Source organism: Staurois parvus, unplaced genomic scaffold (genome assembly GCF_062004578.1).
Source record: "Staurois parvus isolate SC_StPar_1 unplaced genomic scaffold, SC_StPar_1.0 ptg000136l, whole genome shotgun sequence".
NCBI lineage: Eukaryota > Metazoa > Chordata > Amphibia > Anura > Ranidae > Staurois > Staurois parvus.
In genome coordinates this window covers 6,861,446-6,878,358 of record NW_028317932.1, presented here as the reverse complement: position 1 = coordinate 6,878,358, position 16,913 = coordinate 6,861,446, and the positions used below count along the sequence as shown (strand labels likewise).

The 16,913-nt window shown below is 40.7% G+C and overlaps 1 protein-coding gene across 1 annotated transcript in view; it reads left to right on the top strand.

Moving 5' to 3' along the window:
- The window catches only part of DNAH11 (dynein axonemal heavy chain 11), a 363,722-nt gene that overhangs the window by 343,441 nt on the left and 3,368 nt on the right, over positions 1–16,913 (top strand). Inside the window, exons 77-81 of the mRNA XM_089673152.1 lie at positions 4,845–4,964; positions 6,094–6,336; positions 8,175–8,357; positions 8,430–8,545; positions 11,921–12,033. Coding sequence (XP_089529278.1) covers positions 4,845–4,964; positions 6,094–6,336; positions 8,175–8,357; positions 8,430–8,545; positions 11,921–12,033 — 775 coding nt within the window. The remainder of the gene's footprint in view (positions 1–4,844; positions 4,965–6,093; positions 6,337–8,174; positions 8,358–8,429; positions 8,546–11,920; positions 12,034–16,913) is intronic.

Genomic DNA, 16,913 nt, shown 5'->3' with positions numbered 1-16,913 from the left:
GAGTTATTATAATGATGATTCCTTTAAAATAAATGCAAATCTATTTTAATAACATCAGTACAAGTTGGTATAGCTATCATAAAGATCTAATCATGTTAGATAATAATAATTAAAGCAAGACTACTGTTTACCTAATTAGATTATATTATCGTAGTGCTACAGTCGTGATTGAAATGTCAAGTAAAAAAAAAAGCTCTCTGAAAAGCTCAAGCAGCCTTAAAGTGGAGTTCCACTCACCTTGTCAAAAAATAAAAGTCAGTAGCTACAAAAACTGTAGCTGCTGACTTTTAAAAAAACAGCCACTTACCTGTCCCTCGGCCCCGCTGTGTTTCTCCCGCAGCCCGTTTCACTGGCCGTCCTGTATTCCAGGAGGCTGGCATCTTCAGTGTGGGCACCCGGCTGTGATAGCTTGCGGCTTCACAGCCGGGTACACACTGCGCATGTGCGAGTAGCGCTACTCTTCGCTTCATGAATGGTCCTATAGTCTTCTGGGACCTGTCACGTCCCAAAAGACTACAGGGAGTGAGGACACCTTCCGCTTCCAATAGCCTAGACGATTGAACCAGAAGTGGGAGTGGGTACCTGTCAAATTTGGGTACCCGCCCCCCAAAGGTTCCAATCCTCAATGGGCAGCGGGGGAGTAGTCCTTAAAGTGGAACTTCCCCTTTTGGGTGGAGCCAGGGGCTGACTGACCATTCAAGCACTCGGGCACTGCCCAAGGGCCCAGGGTCAGTAGGGGCCCCATGAAATGCCCATGGTATCTTTTTTATAGGCTTTTTTGGGTGTGCTTTTAGTGTGGGCAAGGACACGGGCCCCATGATCCCCTATTGCCTGGGGGCCCCATGAGTTGTCAGTCCGCCCCTGAGTGGAGCTCCACTTTAAGTAAATATTACAGTAAATTGCATATTCCATATTAAGGAGGTGTCACTGATGACCGCAGAAAAACACAGCTGCCTCCATAATTGTACAAACTAATAAATATAGACACACACTTTACATGATTCAGTAGGGTATATGTTGGCATTCCCCAATCACTTAAATCACATTATTATTTTGAGTGAAAAAATATATACTACTTGCCATTAATTAAAAAAAACAAAACAAAACAAATGTAGCTTCCAGTCTAGGCATCCTAGATCCCATGGTCTCTGGCCACATTAAGCACTGGGGGTGTTTGAAAGTATTAGAAACTGCAGAGATGCTGTTGTTTTGTAACAGACAGGCCTTGTCTAGTAGACTTTTTCAGGAATGTACAAACATCAGCATGACACAAGGAAGAATAAGTAATGAGCAGATATGACTCCCTTGTGTACACATTTAAGGCTTGTTTACCCCATCTGCGCTGGGTTGCATTAATTCACACAGATCAACACACGTTCATCACTAGGGCACATAAAAAAACAATTCTTTTGTATCTGCTCTTTTCACACCACAACATTGTGGTGAAGTACAGTGCATTGTGATGAAAAAATTGCAGGCATAGTGCATTTTTACACAGGACAACTAATTACACAGCATGTTGTTGTGCTGTAGTGCATTACACATGCTGCAATGCATAGACTTGAATGAAGTTTCTTTTGTGACACTTTAACAAAGTAAAAAAAAATGTAAAGAGTGTGAACGCAGTGTAACAATCCATTGCACTGCCTGTACACCATGGAGCTAAAGGAAATACAGGTAGAGCAGGCAACTCAGAAATCCTTATGAAAGCTTTTATTGGTGATACAGGAGTGACATAAAAGCACATTGATGCGCTTCAGCACACATCCTCGATCACAGAATTACCATGGAGCTAAAACACAGATCACTTTTCAGAGGCGCAGAAATTTAGCCACACGTCTAAACCTCGCCTTATTCTATGCAGTGCATGGCTTTGTCCAAACAATATGCTCAGGATGGTTCTACAGAATTTTAGTTAACACATCAGACAAAAACAATAATGATGTCTTCACCTGCACACTGGCTAAGTGATTAGCACTTATGATTTGCAGATGGTTATGACTCTACACAAGGCATTATGGGTAAACTGTACCTTATAACGCTCTGTTTCATTTTAAACATCTATAATAAATAGTTTGTGTAACTATAAATACACAGTAAGTCTCCGGAATATCAAGCATGTAGAAAAATGCTCTTTATGTCATTACCAAAAGCAGTGGATTCCATGTACATGTGTTCCTTATTCATTAGGCAGGTAATGAAGCATTGGCAAAAATGTAATTACATACAGCAAATCTGACAGTCCTTAACATTGCATTAATAATCACTACAATTAGTTTTGATGATGGAAGCAATTTGCAGCACGTCACATACATAAATAACATTGAGATTCTTGCGCGTGTCATTATTATGTATTAAGGATGCCACCTTGTTGTGACATTCCCACTGATATTCTACTTGAGATGAAATTAAGGTGAGATGAGTGATTTTATTTGAAAGGTAAAACAAGTTAATGCCACATTTATTAAATTAACAAGGTGACTTTGAAAAATAATACTTATGTAGGTTGGGTTCAGGTGCCTGTGTACAGTGCTTTTAAATTGTTAGCAACAGGATCTGTGAGATGTAGTAGCCTCAAACTTGTATCTGATTGTATTCCTTACATTTTTCTACATTGTGTCTGATCATGTTTCTATAATGCTGATAATGAATGCAAAAAATACAGTGTATCTATATAATAACTAAAGTGAACTTGTACCAATGGAACCTTAAAGAATGTCATTGCTGCCTTCGAAATGTTAATTGCTTGACTTCCTCAAACTTAAGGGCGAAAAGCCTAATTATAGTTGTTTCTAAAGTGTCCCCCCCCCTCACCTATTATGACTAACCTGTATAAATATATATATGCATACTTACCTATTTTTAAAGTGGCAGTAAAGGCTGCCGAATAATAAAAAAAAAAAAATCTTCTCCGTGCAAGACCTAGTCATAATGTGCAAGTATACATGCATCACATACTAGCACATTATGAAAGACTAAAAACGTAGCCCTCCAGCAGCTAAACAGTGCATGTTTAGGAGATACTCTTTTTACCTACAGGTAAGGGTTATTATACGTTTACCTGTAGGTACAAGTGCCCAAGAAGTGTTTGCTACCTTTTTAATCTGCTTCCCTCTGGTCATCTGATCCCGCAGCTCCAGCTCCTCTGTGTCAGTGAGCAGCTGCTGCAGGGGAGAGGAATGAATGCTGATAACAGTTGGGCCATGAGACCTTATGTGCGATGTCACAGCTCTGGGAGATATCAGCTGTTGTTGAGGCACTCCCTGTGCTGAAGCATCAGTTGCCCGGACTGGAGCAGATTGAAAATAGGTATACATATCTTTCTATACATGCTAGGTAGGATAGATAGGAGGTGGGGTTAGGAACATTTTTAACCACTTGCCACCCGCCCATAGTACATTTACTGCAGATGGGCAGCACACCCAGACAGGGCGACCTACTTGTATGTCACCTGGCACATGTGCCCCCTAGGGCCTGCAGCGGTGCAATTTCATGACAGTAGACACAGCAGATCTTGGCACTCAGTACCAAGTGGTCACTATGAGCAGTCATAACGGTCACATGATATTTATGTAAACAAACTGTTATGAATAGCTTTCCATTCATGACAGCTATAACTAATGCTTACAACAGTGATCTTCGCTGTTATCAGCAATAACCAGGGGAGAAAAAACCCTTATAACCCCCCAGAGTAGTACAGTGTCACTATGGTGATGAAAGTATGTATAAAATAGTAAAAGAAAAAAAAGCTAAAAAAGGCAAAAAATGTTTAAAAAATTATTTTAAAACTTTTTTTTCTCTACATACTATCAAGTCAGTTGATAGTATCCCTGGCTGCAAGAATTCCTCGCTTCTGGTTTACCAAACGTTTTTATTGAGATATCAATAAAAGTGATATAAAATGTGGCGTAGCATTGTATATACATTGAAATCAATATGTTGAATACCTGCCCCCCCTGCAGTATGCTGTTGGCTCATATGGTTCATGATGTCATAAAAGCTGCCAAGACAGAATACATCTTGTGACCTGGAGAGCAGTTGTGGAACACCTACAGCAGCCAGGGAGCAGCAAAGCATGGCTATTGAAGACACAGACCCATGGAAAGAATAGATGGCGTTTACATCCCAGGTTTCTTTTTACAAGTGACCCTGTGCTGGCAGGGTATCTAAATGCAAAAGCAAAAATGTAATATTTTGCATTTTATCAATCCATAAATATGGTTGCTACATTAGTTTTCTTTATTTTTCCCTTTATTTTCACCTGGGCACCTGGTCAGTAAATCTGTTATTTTGTCAAATATAAAAGTAAAATTCAAAAAATTGCATCCTCAAAATCCTGAACAGTGACCTCCACTGATCCAGTGCAGAAAAACACAGGTCACCACACTGTGTGTGAACAAGTCATTATTATTAATAATAATAATAATAATAATAATAATAATAATAATAATAACACAGATGGCAAAAAAAAACCTTGCAGGAGTTATAATCCTCCATTTCTCTATCAAAAATTAAAAAAAAGTTTTGCCATTAGTTTAACATTGAACTGACATGGTAGTTTACGTCCACAATCAATGCACCGACACTGCAGCAGTAAACTTCTGCTAAAGCAACAAAGGTGTATCATTTTTTGTGTTCAACATCTAAAGAAAAATGTAGATGTGTTATTTTCAGTCAGCCATGTAAGTGTAGTAGCAAGATCTCTGATATTAGATAAACTTGTATTTTGTGGGTTAATTGGCTTAAGTGAGTGTGCCCAAGATGGCTGCCTCATGAGTCCTCAGGGAGAAAAGCGCTATAAAAATAAAATTAAATAATTTTAACCTTTTAATTTCCAACCACAGGTACCATGGGAAGATTTGCGCTACTTGTTTGGAGAAATTATGTATGGTGGTCACATAACTGACGATTGGGACAGAAGGTTATGTCAGATGTATTTAGAGGTGTATATGAGCACAGCAATGGTAATATAATATTTTAGTATTTAAAAGGTTTTACACATTCTTTTCTGTGACTGTATAAAATTTGTGAATTCTTGCAAGGCTGTTAAGGGAGCATATCTAGTTTTTTGTTTTAGTGAAAAGAAACCACGTGTGCTCATCCAGAACAATGAGATTGTCTGTGGATGGTGCCATGAAGGTTGTATGACACTGCAACTCTTTATTAGCATCTTCAGTAACTGACTGCTGCAAATCAAGTACACATATGCCATGTTGCTATGGGATTTATAATTTGGAAAGTGTTGTCAGTATACATGTGTTTAGTATGAAGGTTTTTTGGCATAAAATGAGGGCACATGCTTGCTAAGAAGATTGATATTAGGCAAGGTCTTCATAAAAAGACCTATTGGGTTATCAAAACTTGAAATGTTACATTATACAGGGAAGGGGGGAGGGGGTGCCAACAGCAATGACAAATCCTGCCGGTGCTGCTTACAACAGGAGTAACAGGTACAGTCAGGCCGTTCGTGTCCCCTTCCTCATTTTCCAGAAGCAGCTATGCAGTCATGTTCAGGAGAGCTTCACCTTATCTGGCTGAAAACAGGACGTTTACTATTCTTTTAGTCTATATTTACCTTGCAATTTAAATGTATTAAAGCTAAATTGGGTGTCAGAATGTGAGTTGACATTTACATTATATTATAAGCAATATTAGTGCAGATACACTATATAATACATTGGAACTTAATGAATAAGAAACATAATGACAGATGAACAAGAAAGGAGCACTAAAAATTCTGTTGGCCTTCAGCCATTCTGTCACAAAGCAAGGCGATGCTAAACAAGAGCAGTGAGACAGGCTGTGCAACAAACCTATTACAAGGTTACAGCTTCTTTGACTGCTCTAAAGTGAACTCTGACCTCTTCTTAATTATGCATCTGTATAGAGTGAAAATCTGTCTCATCTTCAGTAATAAATTTGTCTCAGAACTTTGCTAACTGTTGCACTTAGCTGTCTGGGGATACAGTCTGTAAACATGCCTCGGAGACTTTGCCAAAGGAGAGACAGCCTGATTTGCAACTAGTTGTTTTGCTAATTTGACTCATAAATACTTCTCTAAGTACTTGAGTATTGATTTTTTTTTTTTTGTAGCTTGACGGGGAGCTATATTTAGCCCCTGGTTTCAAGGCTCCGCCAAATTTGGATTATATGGGATACCACGACTATATTGATGAAATGTTGCCTGCAGAAAACCCTGTCTTATATGGACTCCACCCAAATGCAGAAATTGAATTCTTGACGGTGACATCTGATAACCTTTTTAAGACCATTCTAGAACTGCAGCCTAAGGATAATCTGATCGGTGAAGGTTCAGGATCTTCTATGGATGAAAAGGTAGGCTTAGTTTTGTTATCATAGATGGATAATGATAGTATGGAACTACCCATGCACTGTGTAGACAGTCTTTTGGCTGCCTATATGTATTAGAACTACATCTATTGTCTTACTGACCTGCAGATATCTTTTAAAGCTAAGGCCTCATTTACACATGGACTGTGGCCAGTGGCCAGTACAGCATGATTCACCTATTTGTTTAAGTGGACACAACCAGCCTTCCTAATTTGACAGGTATGCACAGTCGGTTGAACAGCCCCAATTGCACATTGGCTGTGTTCAGGACTCCTTACCTGCCCTTGCCTATCAAATTAGAAAGAGCAGCTGTGTTATTATTATAATACAGTATTTATATAGCGCCAAAGGGTATGCTCAGCGCTGTACAGTAGCAGGGGGGACAGAACATGAGACAAGACCGTAACAATACACGAGGGGTTTGAGGGCCCTGCCTTTCGAGCTTACAATCTAGTGTGTTCAGTACATTCACAGCCGCTATAGAGTTATATAGGTTGCCTGCACACCACTCAGCAGCCAAACTAAGCTTTATGGGCCACAGCATCATGCGAATGAGGCCTTATAGTATCCTGCAGTGTTAACCATTGCAGCATAGTAGTACAGTGGTTTAGATAGTATGAAAACAGATATCTGTTGAGTTCAATTTAAAAAAAAAAAAGAAAATGTCTTTTGTTGTTAGAACTGCAGCTGATCCAAAGAATGGTAAAAAGTATAATGCAAGCTCTAATTTGATCTGTCAGGGAGAAAATTCCTTCCTGGTCCCCAAAGGCAATCACTTACTCATGGGACCAGCAATCTACAGTATTATTTCTGTAGAAATTATATAAAACTGCTTTCTTCCATTCAATTTTTTAGCTTTGAATATAGCAGGGGAAGCAGTAGAACCTCAGTCAAAGCTGTATTACTGTTTCTGTTCCTGTTTAGGTGATTTCCTAAAATAACCGGAAGTGAAAAGCAAGCTCATCAATGGGGACAATTACAGCACTAAAATTAATTTGTAATAGAGTTTGGGGAGTATGTGTCCCATTGGGGAGGTTTTTCTTCACTTTCTGCCCAACTGATGGAGGGCAGATAGGACTGAGAGGAAATCTCCCTTATGGCAATACAGCATTTACAACCTGATATACATTTTAACTCTCTCTTTTCCACTTGTGTTGGGCTGGTTTCATATCTAACCAAAACAAGTCTATGGGTCACCTGTGTAATACATCCATGCTGTATACAGTTTATAATGGAAGTAAAGAGCAATAATATTTTGATATACAGGTGGTATATATTGTTTTGTGTTTTGGTGCAACAGGTAGGCATGCTATACTTTTGTGCTTTGGTGAGTAAATATGCCATAATTTTTTTAAAAAGGTTACTGGTAAGCACACCAAGGAGTAACCAGATAAATGTGCACAAGAGTCAACTTAAGCGGACCAAAGATGGCTCATTTTTTTTCCAGTCCGCCAGTGGGCTGAATGAAAAAAAATAATGAATTCCTCCATTCACACAAGTGAGTTGGATGGAAGAATGCTCCCTGCTGGAACATTGTATGCTGACAGTGGAGCTCTGCTGTCGGAATACATTGCAATTGGCTGCAACCACTGATTGAGAAAGAGTTTCCAACATGCCTACTCGATAGAAGCCAGCCTAACAATCGACATTTGTTGAACAGGGATGGTTCTCTGCTGAACCAGATGAATTTCGATCCACCTAAGGCCTGCTTTAGGCGGTTTTCGGGTAAAGGATATGGGTATTGCTTTGCAGGTGTATTTTTGTTTGCAAGAAATATATTCCTACATTGGAATAGCCTTTACCATCTATAATTTTCTTTGCAGGTGAAGAATGTTTTGGATGAAATTTTGGAAAAGCTTCCAGAAGAATATAACTTGCAAGAGATAATGCAGAAGACAATGGAGAGAAGTCCTTATATCCTGGTCTGTTTCCAGGAATGTGAGAGGATGAATATCCTTATGAAAGAGATCCGGAGGTCATTAAAAGAACTTGACTTGGGACTGAAGGTCAGTTTGCTTTACTGAAGCTTTTTTCACAACCTGAAAGTCAATGATACTGACAGGACTTCATTTCTCTAGGGGGAGCTCACTATCTCCTCAGATATGGAGGCTCTGCAGACTGCACTCTACTATGACAGTGTTCCTGACTCCTGGACAAAGCTGGCATATCCATCAACATTCGGGCTAGGACACTGGTGAGCACTGTGATTTAACAATGTCTTTTAGGTACTCTTTGCTGTTATTTGTTGCACTGATATATAAAATGTAGATGTTATCATATGTAAGCAGTAGTGAGAATGACTCGCTAGAATGGAGTGCATAAACTGATACTGTTATTATTGACTACAAGAAACATGACCTGGCATATGACATGCATAGTGAATGTTCATGTTACATGAAAGAGAGATCCAAAGGGTCAAAAATCTTAGAATGCTGTCCTGAAAACTTTTGCCCAGATTCTGCTCATTTTGCCAACACTACCCTAGGGATACCCTGCTAGGAATCTATAAAATATAAAACTGTCAGCTCCCAACAATAGCGGACACAGCATATTCACTTTTCTTGGAGTCAGAACCCATGTAAGTCTTTTCAGCATTCAAAACCAATGGGAGTGTTGGATGCCTGTGTCTGCTGTTGACACTGTGATTCAATCCCCTGACCACATCTTTACAAGACCTAGCTGTGACATAGGGATTTGGAGGAAAGATACCGCACGTGGCAGGACACACAGACATCTGACACTTCCAGAAGTGTCAAATGCTGAGGATCTTAGAGAAGCTGCAGCACTGGAACAAAGGGGAGGTAGGAGAGATCAGCCACTGGGGAAGGTAAAGGTTGATTATACCGTGTCTTCTGTTGCAGGGCTCCAACAGTTTTGTTTTTTTTATTATTTTATTTTAAGAAACCTATACCAGTCTCTTTACTGAGTATATGTAAGGGTTTACAACCACTTTAAAGTGACTGGCCTCAGATGACACCAAAAGATAAAATAAATCCTCCTACATAAGTTGCATCGGTTTGAACGGTTGTACTGTAGAAGAGAGAAGACTACAGTTAAAGTGCAATGTATACAGCTTGTCTTAGTTTTCAGAAAGCAGGGGGTGGAGAGCTGAAGTTACACTCTGCAGAGCTCTGTGAGAGCTGATTGGCACACATGAACAGAGCCAAGGCTGTCAACCACAGGCTGTATACTGACAGGAGCTCCCTCCCCATCACCTCTTTTCTCTTGGTGTTAGGAAATCTTGTCAGAAATAGCTCATACAACTAGCAGAGGAATGAGGCAGAAGACAGAAATGCCTATTGGTGATCTGGATTGAGTACACACTATAGAGGGATATTCTTTGTTCATATTTTGTGTCAGAGGTTTACAGCCACTTTAAATTATATTATTTCACATAAGATTTTAGTGCCAGCTGTAAAATCTTTTTCTTTTAGCCCATTGAGGGAAACAGAACTTCAGATACAGTTGGGTTTTACTGCTGCCTTTAGGTTTGGAATCACATACCAGTCTCTGTATTACCCCTCCTCTATCAAGCATGCCACATTTTAAAAAAATAAATAAATGCAGTATCAAGGACAGAAGGGTAAAAAAAAAAAAAAAAACTTAGGGGACTAATGAATCTTACTTTCCTTACCGTTCATTGAGAGGCACAAGAATATTTAATGAAGAGCGTTATATGAATGGACTTTATGGTCACATAAATTACATACACAAAGTAGTAAAATCAGCATTTCTTTATTTGACATTTTGTCACACATAAACCATTTAAGAGAAAAGTTAGTTGTACAGTATACCTGCAATGAATGTCCCAGAGCCCACCATATATTAAAGGATAACAGCCAGTGATGTAGCGTAGACATTACCCACAAAGATGATCCTATGGGGGGTGGGGGTGAGGGGCATTCAAAAACTAGAAAATTTGCCCGACATGTTTCGTGAAGACAGTCCCTTCCTCAGGGGTTAATTGTATATCTAAAAGGGATACATATGCTTAAACAACAAACCAACAAAATGTCAAGCATTGTAAGACATTTATAAAATTATTAGAAAGATTGGACACTTACAAAATAAGTCATTATCCACCAGACAACAGTGGACCCTCCAATTAGCAAAAAAAGGCCTCCTCTGAGTCCCAAGCAAGGTGAGGACATCCCAGGGGATGTTCAATATACGAAAGATTGGCCAGAAACCCGGAAACGCCTCGGGGAGACTGGGTTCTCAATATGATAGAAGTTGAAAAGCCGAGCAGGGCCTAGATAAAATCTATATATACATATATATATATATATATATATATAATATATATAGGCTGAGAATGCCACCCTTCATTCTGTGATATATATATATATATATATATATATATGCGTGTGCTTGCTTCCTGGATATAATTATTTACATTAAAATGACACTGGTATATGTGATTTCTTACACCTGAGAGATTAGAGAATAGCCGCATCACTTGTAGTCCTTAATAGGGAGGCTTATACTTGGTGGGAAACACCAGAAGGCCACAAGGAAAAAAGGTAGGTACATACACCTATAAATAATGGGATATATAATCACCACATTAGTATGCCAAAATATCTAAAATTATATTCCTTATTCCAAAGAAGAATGAATGAAAAGACCTAATGGTTAGGGCAATGTGGATAATCCCTGGTCACAATGGTGTGGTTATAATAACGTCCAAAAACGGACCATAAACGGTTCACATACTGTGTAGCCCAATCCCACATTGATGGAACACTACCACCTGGCATATAACGGCCAGTGGGCCTAAAAAAGGAAAATGAGCCGCATTGTATATATTACTAACTCTCCAAAATGATGTGAGGCTCAGAACCATCCATTGATTAAAAGTGTCTTACCAATACTTGGCCGTAACAACACTGAGTCACAAGGAGCAGGAGCAACAAGAACATCATCCAGGGCAAAAGCCCTAATAGAAGTGACCAGAGAATGAGTGCTCGCCCACAGCATAAATAGCACCCCGACCCGGTGCGCCAATTGTCATATAACGTCACTGGGCCCAGCCGCAAGTGGTTGCACAGGTGCGATAAGGTCACTCATGCGCCGTAACAAGACGAACCACAGTGGGCCAGAACCACACATGAACAAAAGGGGGGAAAAGGGATTGGGAGATCCGCCCCACCAACCCGCAGATGCCCCGTCCCAATAGTCCCTAGGGGGTCAGAGCAGGACAGACCACGGCCACCGGGCCGCATACCAGACCCATAAGGGATTGACCTCCCACCCTCACAAGGCCCAAAGGAGCAAGCCACAGGTCCATTACCAGCTGTGAGGGTTCCACCAAGGCATGGTGCACAGATAAAAGTGGGGGAGAGCTACCAGGTTTAGGTCTGGCTACCGACCCACAATACAACAAACAAGATATACCTGTCCTTCATAATTTCTAGTGTTAATATGTGGTTACACCCCTTTAGCACCTGATGGATAAATGCACATACTAGCTATTAGGATTTGAGCACAGGTATATCTTGTTTGTTTTACCATTAGAACATGTCATTGATTTTTAGCTTACGTTAATATTGTAATATATCATTTCTAGGATTACCGATCTTCTGCTGCGATGTCGTGAACTAGATATGTGGACTCAAGATTTGGTGCTACCAGCAGTCGTCTGGCTTTCTGGATTTTTTAACCCACAATCCTTCTTAACAGGTATATTTCCCTGCATATATTCTCAATGTTTTTTTTTTTACATTATTGATTTTTTATTACCTTTGTTTATACGAATGATGCTTGAAGGTGGGTAAAAGGGCCACATGAAAATCTATACCTGAGCTCTAGCAAGTATCTGCACACCTGGTAAAAAAAAGGGCTAAATTCAAGTCTTTACAAAAAAAATTCTGTTTATGTATTCATAAATCATAAAAGTACCATCTGTTGCTCTCAGCCTTCTCCAAATCCTTTTTTGTTTTCTGATTTTTGCTGCTGTGGTTTGACCTCCCGTTCGTTCTTTTTCTATTGTCCCACTGTATGAAGGATTGTAGCCACCCTCTCTTGCTTGCTCCGAGATGGGCTAGAGACTATTGGATTTGGAGGGTGCCTAGAGCAGTACATATGACCGTAACGAACGCACACTGTTCATTTGAAATAAATGGATGTGAGAGGGAAAAGGAGGGGTTTGGGAACTCATGGAGAATGTTACAAGAAGGTAGAAAAATACAGCAAGATACAATTTATTGAAAAATAAATTACAGTTGTTATGGTATTACAAGACTGACCAAGGTTTGGGAAGTAATGGTTTAAGTCCATTAAAGGGAATTATTGCTGATTGAAATACATAGGTTGCCATTGCTGACCTTTGTTTGAAAATGATGGTTTCTTAATTGTACATCACAGGACAGAGCATAGTTAATATTCATGGCTACTTGGAGTTATGCTACTACCTTCAGGTGAATGGAAACTGGACTAAAAAAGTCAGAAATCCCCACCCAGGCATAACCCCTCCCAGCTTCATCGAGCCTCAGATGGGGCAGAGGTGATAAACAGTCACCACAAGGGGCCAAGAAGGATTGTCCCTGGTCTCAATACTCAAGAATGGTGATGACCTGTAATGTTTGCCTGTCAGCACTGAATCCTGCTGGTAGCAATATCCCCTGACTGCTTCTGGATGCACTGGGACTTCTGCACAGTTGTTTTGCTCTGTGGGGCTGTGGTTATAGAGCTCAAGGGGGACAGTCCAGAATGTACAATGACTTCACATTTCTGCGCAAACCGCATTTTTAGTCAGTTCCAGGCACAGTACGGCTGTTTCAGCCTATTCTCAGTAGAGGGTCAGATCACCTCCAGCCCTGTTGTTTCTCACAGGCACCAACTGGAGCACTATTCAGGCTACTGGGTGTGACTGCCACATAGGGTGTTTGGCTTAGGCCAGCAATGGGCAAACTACGGCCCGCGGACCTTTTAATCCGGCCCGCGGAGCGTGATACATTGGCTGTCAGGATGTGTGTAGGCGGGCAGCGTGACGAACGTGAGGGGAGCTAGGCTCCTCTCACAGTCCGCCCTGAAGACCGGAAAGGCGCGGGAACACGGCGAGAGGAACGTGCGGAGCAAAGGTAAGTGAATTGACACAGGGGGGACTTGGCTTACTACTTGGGGGGGGAATAGTACTGTGGGGGATGAAATACTATATGAGGGATGAATTAATAGGGGGGATGAATTACTATATGGGGGATTAATTACTATGCTTACTATGGGGGAATATTACTATACTTACTATGGATGACACATACACATCATTCATCTACTCTTGGTCCGGCCCCCGGGTCCAATATATGAACCCATTGCAGCCCTCAAGTCATAAAGTTTGCCCACCCCTGGCTTAGGCCAATATTCCTCTCAGCTGGGTGGCTCCTTTCCTCTGGGGTTCATAGGCCTTTTTCTACCTCAGCAAGCCATAACTTCACACAATCAGGTACAGAGGAATTTCTATGCAGTTCAACCTGCAATGGCACCCCCAAAGGGTCAGCTTAGTTTTGAATCCCTGCCCTTAACTGGTAATACCACTGTATGTGTGGGAGGATGAGGCATCTAAGGAAATTCCTCAGGTGAGGAAGAGGCAGAAGTTGTTGTCACCAAACCAGTGTAAGCCAGCAACAGTGTTCCTGATTGCCAATATACAAGTCTTAGTGTTACCAGACCAGTGCAGCCACCAGTGTTTCTGATCACTTTCGCAGCAGTGCAGTGTTGCCTCTGCCTGCCATCTGTACTGACCCTGTCCTGTTTATTGACATTTCTGCCAGAACCAATCCTTTGTGTGTATGCTAACCATGTCTTTGCCAGCCACCTGAACTGACCCATCTGCACAGCCACCTGACTACGTTCCTGCCAGACACCAATTCCAGCCATCTCCTGCAGACAACTGCAATACTGGAACAGGAACTTTTTTTTGTTGTTCCTTTTTTCAGCCTCCTGTACTTCCTGGCCAATGAACATGGCATTGCTGGGGGAAGCCACGTCGCAGTAGGCTAGGCTTATACGAACTTATAACATCCAAGTGAAAGATATAACACCAACATATCCTATATAAAATTCAAAAATAGAATCAATGAGTTGGAAAAATTCACACCCCCTATGTGTCAGTATTTTGTTGAACCACCTTTTGCTTTAATTACAGCCTTTAGGCTGTTGGGATATGTGTCTACTAACTTTGCAATATTTGCCCACTCTTCTTTGCACAACTGCTCAAGTTCAGTTAAAGTTGATAGTAACCGTTTGTGGACTGTAGTCATCAAGTCATTCCATAGATTTTCAGTGGGATTTAAAGTCTGGGCCCTGACTAGGCCAATGAAGGACACTCACCTTTTTCTCCTTCAACCATTGAGTGGTCATCTTTGCTGTGTGTTTTGGGTCATTGTCATGTTGGAAGGTAAACCTTCCCATTGACAACTTTCTGGCACAGGGCAGCAAATTTTCCTCAAGAATTTGATGGTCTTTTGCCTTCTACCCTGACAAATGCTCCAGTCCCTGCTGCAGAGAAACATCCCTGTAACAGGATATTACAACCTCCATGCTTTTACTGTGAAAATGGTGTTATTTGGATGGTGAGCTGTATTAGATTTCCGCCAGACATAGTTTGGTATTGAGACCATATAATTAAATTTTAGTCTCATCTGACCATAACATCATTTTCCAAGTAGCCTCAGAATCTTCAACGTTTGTTTTGGCAAAGTTCAATCGTGACTGCATGTGACCTTTCTTGAGTGGCTTTTTTTCTTGCAACCCTCCTATACAAGCCACATTGGTGGAGACTCAGCCAATAAGAGTGAGTTCCGGGACAGCCGAGGCTCTCTTCCACATCGCTGGATCGAGAGAGGGCTCGGGTAACTATAAGGGTGGGGAGGGGTGTAGCAGCACACAGGGTTTTTTTTTTATTTTTTACCTTCATGCATAGAATGCATGAAAGTTAAAAACTTTTGCCTTTAAAACCATGGTGGTCTTTTTGCTTACCTCTTCATACAACAGTCTTGTTGGCTGCTCCTTCCTTTAAGGAACATTTCCTGGTTATTAAGACTAAGATGGTGCTGAGGCCCTGATCTTCTTTCTTATCGAAGGTGGTTTCTTTGTTGGAAAGAAAAGATAGTTCAACTCCCTTATTTTTCATTTATTTGGTTTCTTTGTTTAACCTAAATCAGGACATTGTGTTACCATCTTTTTGTCCTAATCATTCTAAAAGGAGAAGGTTCTTACTGTTGGGATGATGTTCACATTTATCTGAGGTAAAAAGGTTTATTTGTACAGTCTAATTCCCTGTTTGTTCTACCCCAAGGGACCATGCAAAGGGTCAGACTGCTTCTTGGTCCACTGTTTCTAGGTGGCTTGTTTCTCAGGTCTGTTGGATCAAGGGCAAGAGTCCTCTTTTCCTGCTCAAGGTCCATTCCACCAGGAGTGTTATAGCTTGCTGGGCTATTCAGCATCAAGTTTCTGTTGTTCAAATTTGTAAGGCTTTCTCCTGGTCTTCTTCTCACACATTTAATAAGTTTCAACAGAAAGAAGTTTACGCATCTGTGGCTGGCAGTTTTGGACAACTGTGTAGTGGGGTTCATCCCTGTTTTGTTTTTGGGTGTGTTGGTCTTGTTGCCCACCCCTTACCGGCAGTGCTTTGGGAAATCCCAAGTAGCCATGAATATTAACACCTGTGATAAGAAAATAGGAATTTTTGGTTGAAAATAGTTGTAAAATACTTTTCTTGGAAAAACTGAGGCTTGGACCATTTTTATTAGGGTCCATACACTTGAAGGTGGCAGCATAATACCAAGTAGTCATGAACATTACCCCTCTGCATCCTGTGAGAGATTTTGTTTTTTTTTTCTTTGGTTAGTTTTATTTCTTTACTTGCTACATTCTTGTTCCAGGGCAAATATCACAAATCAGCATCATCATATATTTATAAAGGAGCTATGGTAGCAAAATAAATGCACTTAATAATTCAGTCTAAAGTGGCCATGACAAGGGAAATCTTTGTTACTTCTACACTGAGTGTGTATAAACTTTTTTTTTTCTCTTAACATGTATGTCATACTTACCTGCTCTGTGCAATAGTTTTCCACAGAGTGGTCCTGATCCTCCATGTCTGGAGTCCCCCACTGGTGCTTTGGGCTCCTGCTGAGTGCATAAAAAAAGCCGATAAGGCCATAGTGATGGCCGAAATGATTGCAGAGTGTCGGACTGGTGGTGTGGTTGGCCTGCTGACACGTTTCGGGGATGTGTCCCTTTCCTCAACGTGTCAGCAGGCCGACCACTCTGCCATCACTATGGCCTTACAGGCTTTTTTATGCTCTTAGTTTGTGAGTGTTTGTCATGTTCATAAACCTTCGAAAATGCGCTAGGTGTTTTCGCCACCTGTGTACTTTTTCCATTAAATCACTAACATTTCACTTTCATTATATGAACATTGCAAAGCACTCGTAATGCAGAATCGCACCTCAGATCGCATGCAAAACTTATTGCACTATTTTGAACCAGGCCTTAGTGAATTGCTTCTACATTGTAAGTAAATCGATCCCAATGTGCAAATTGATCCTTATAATTTCTTC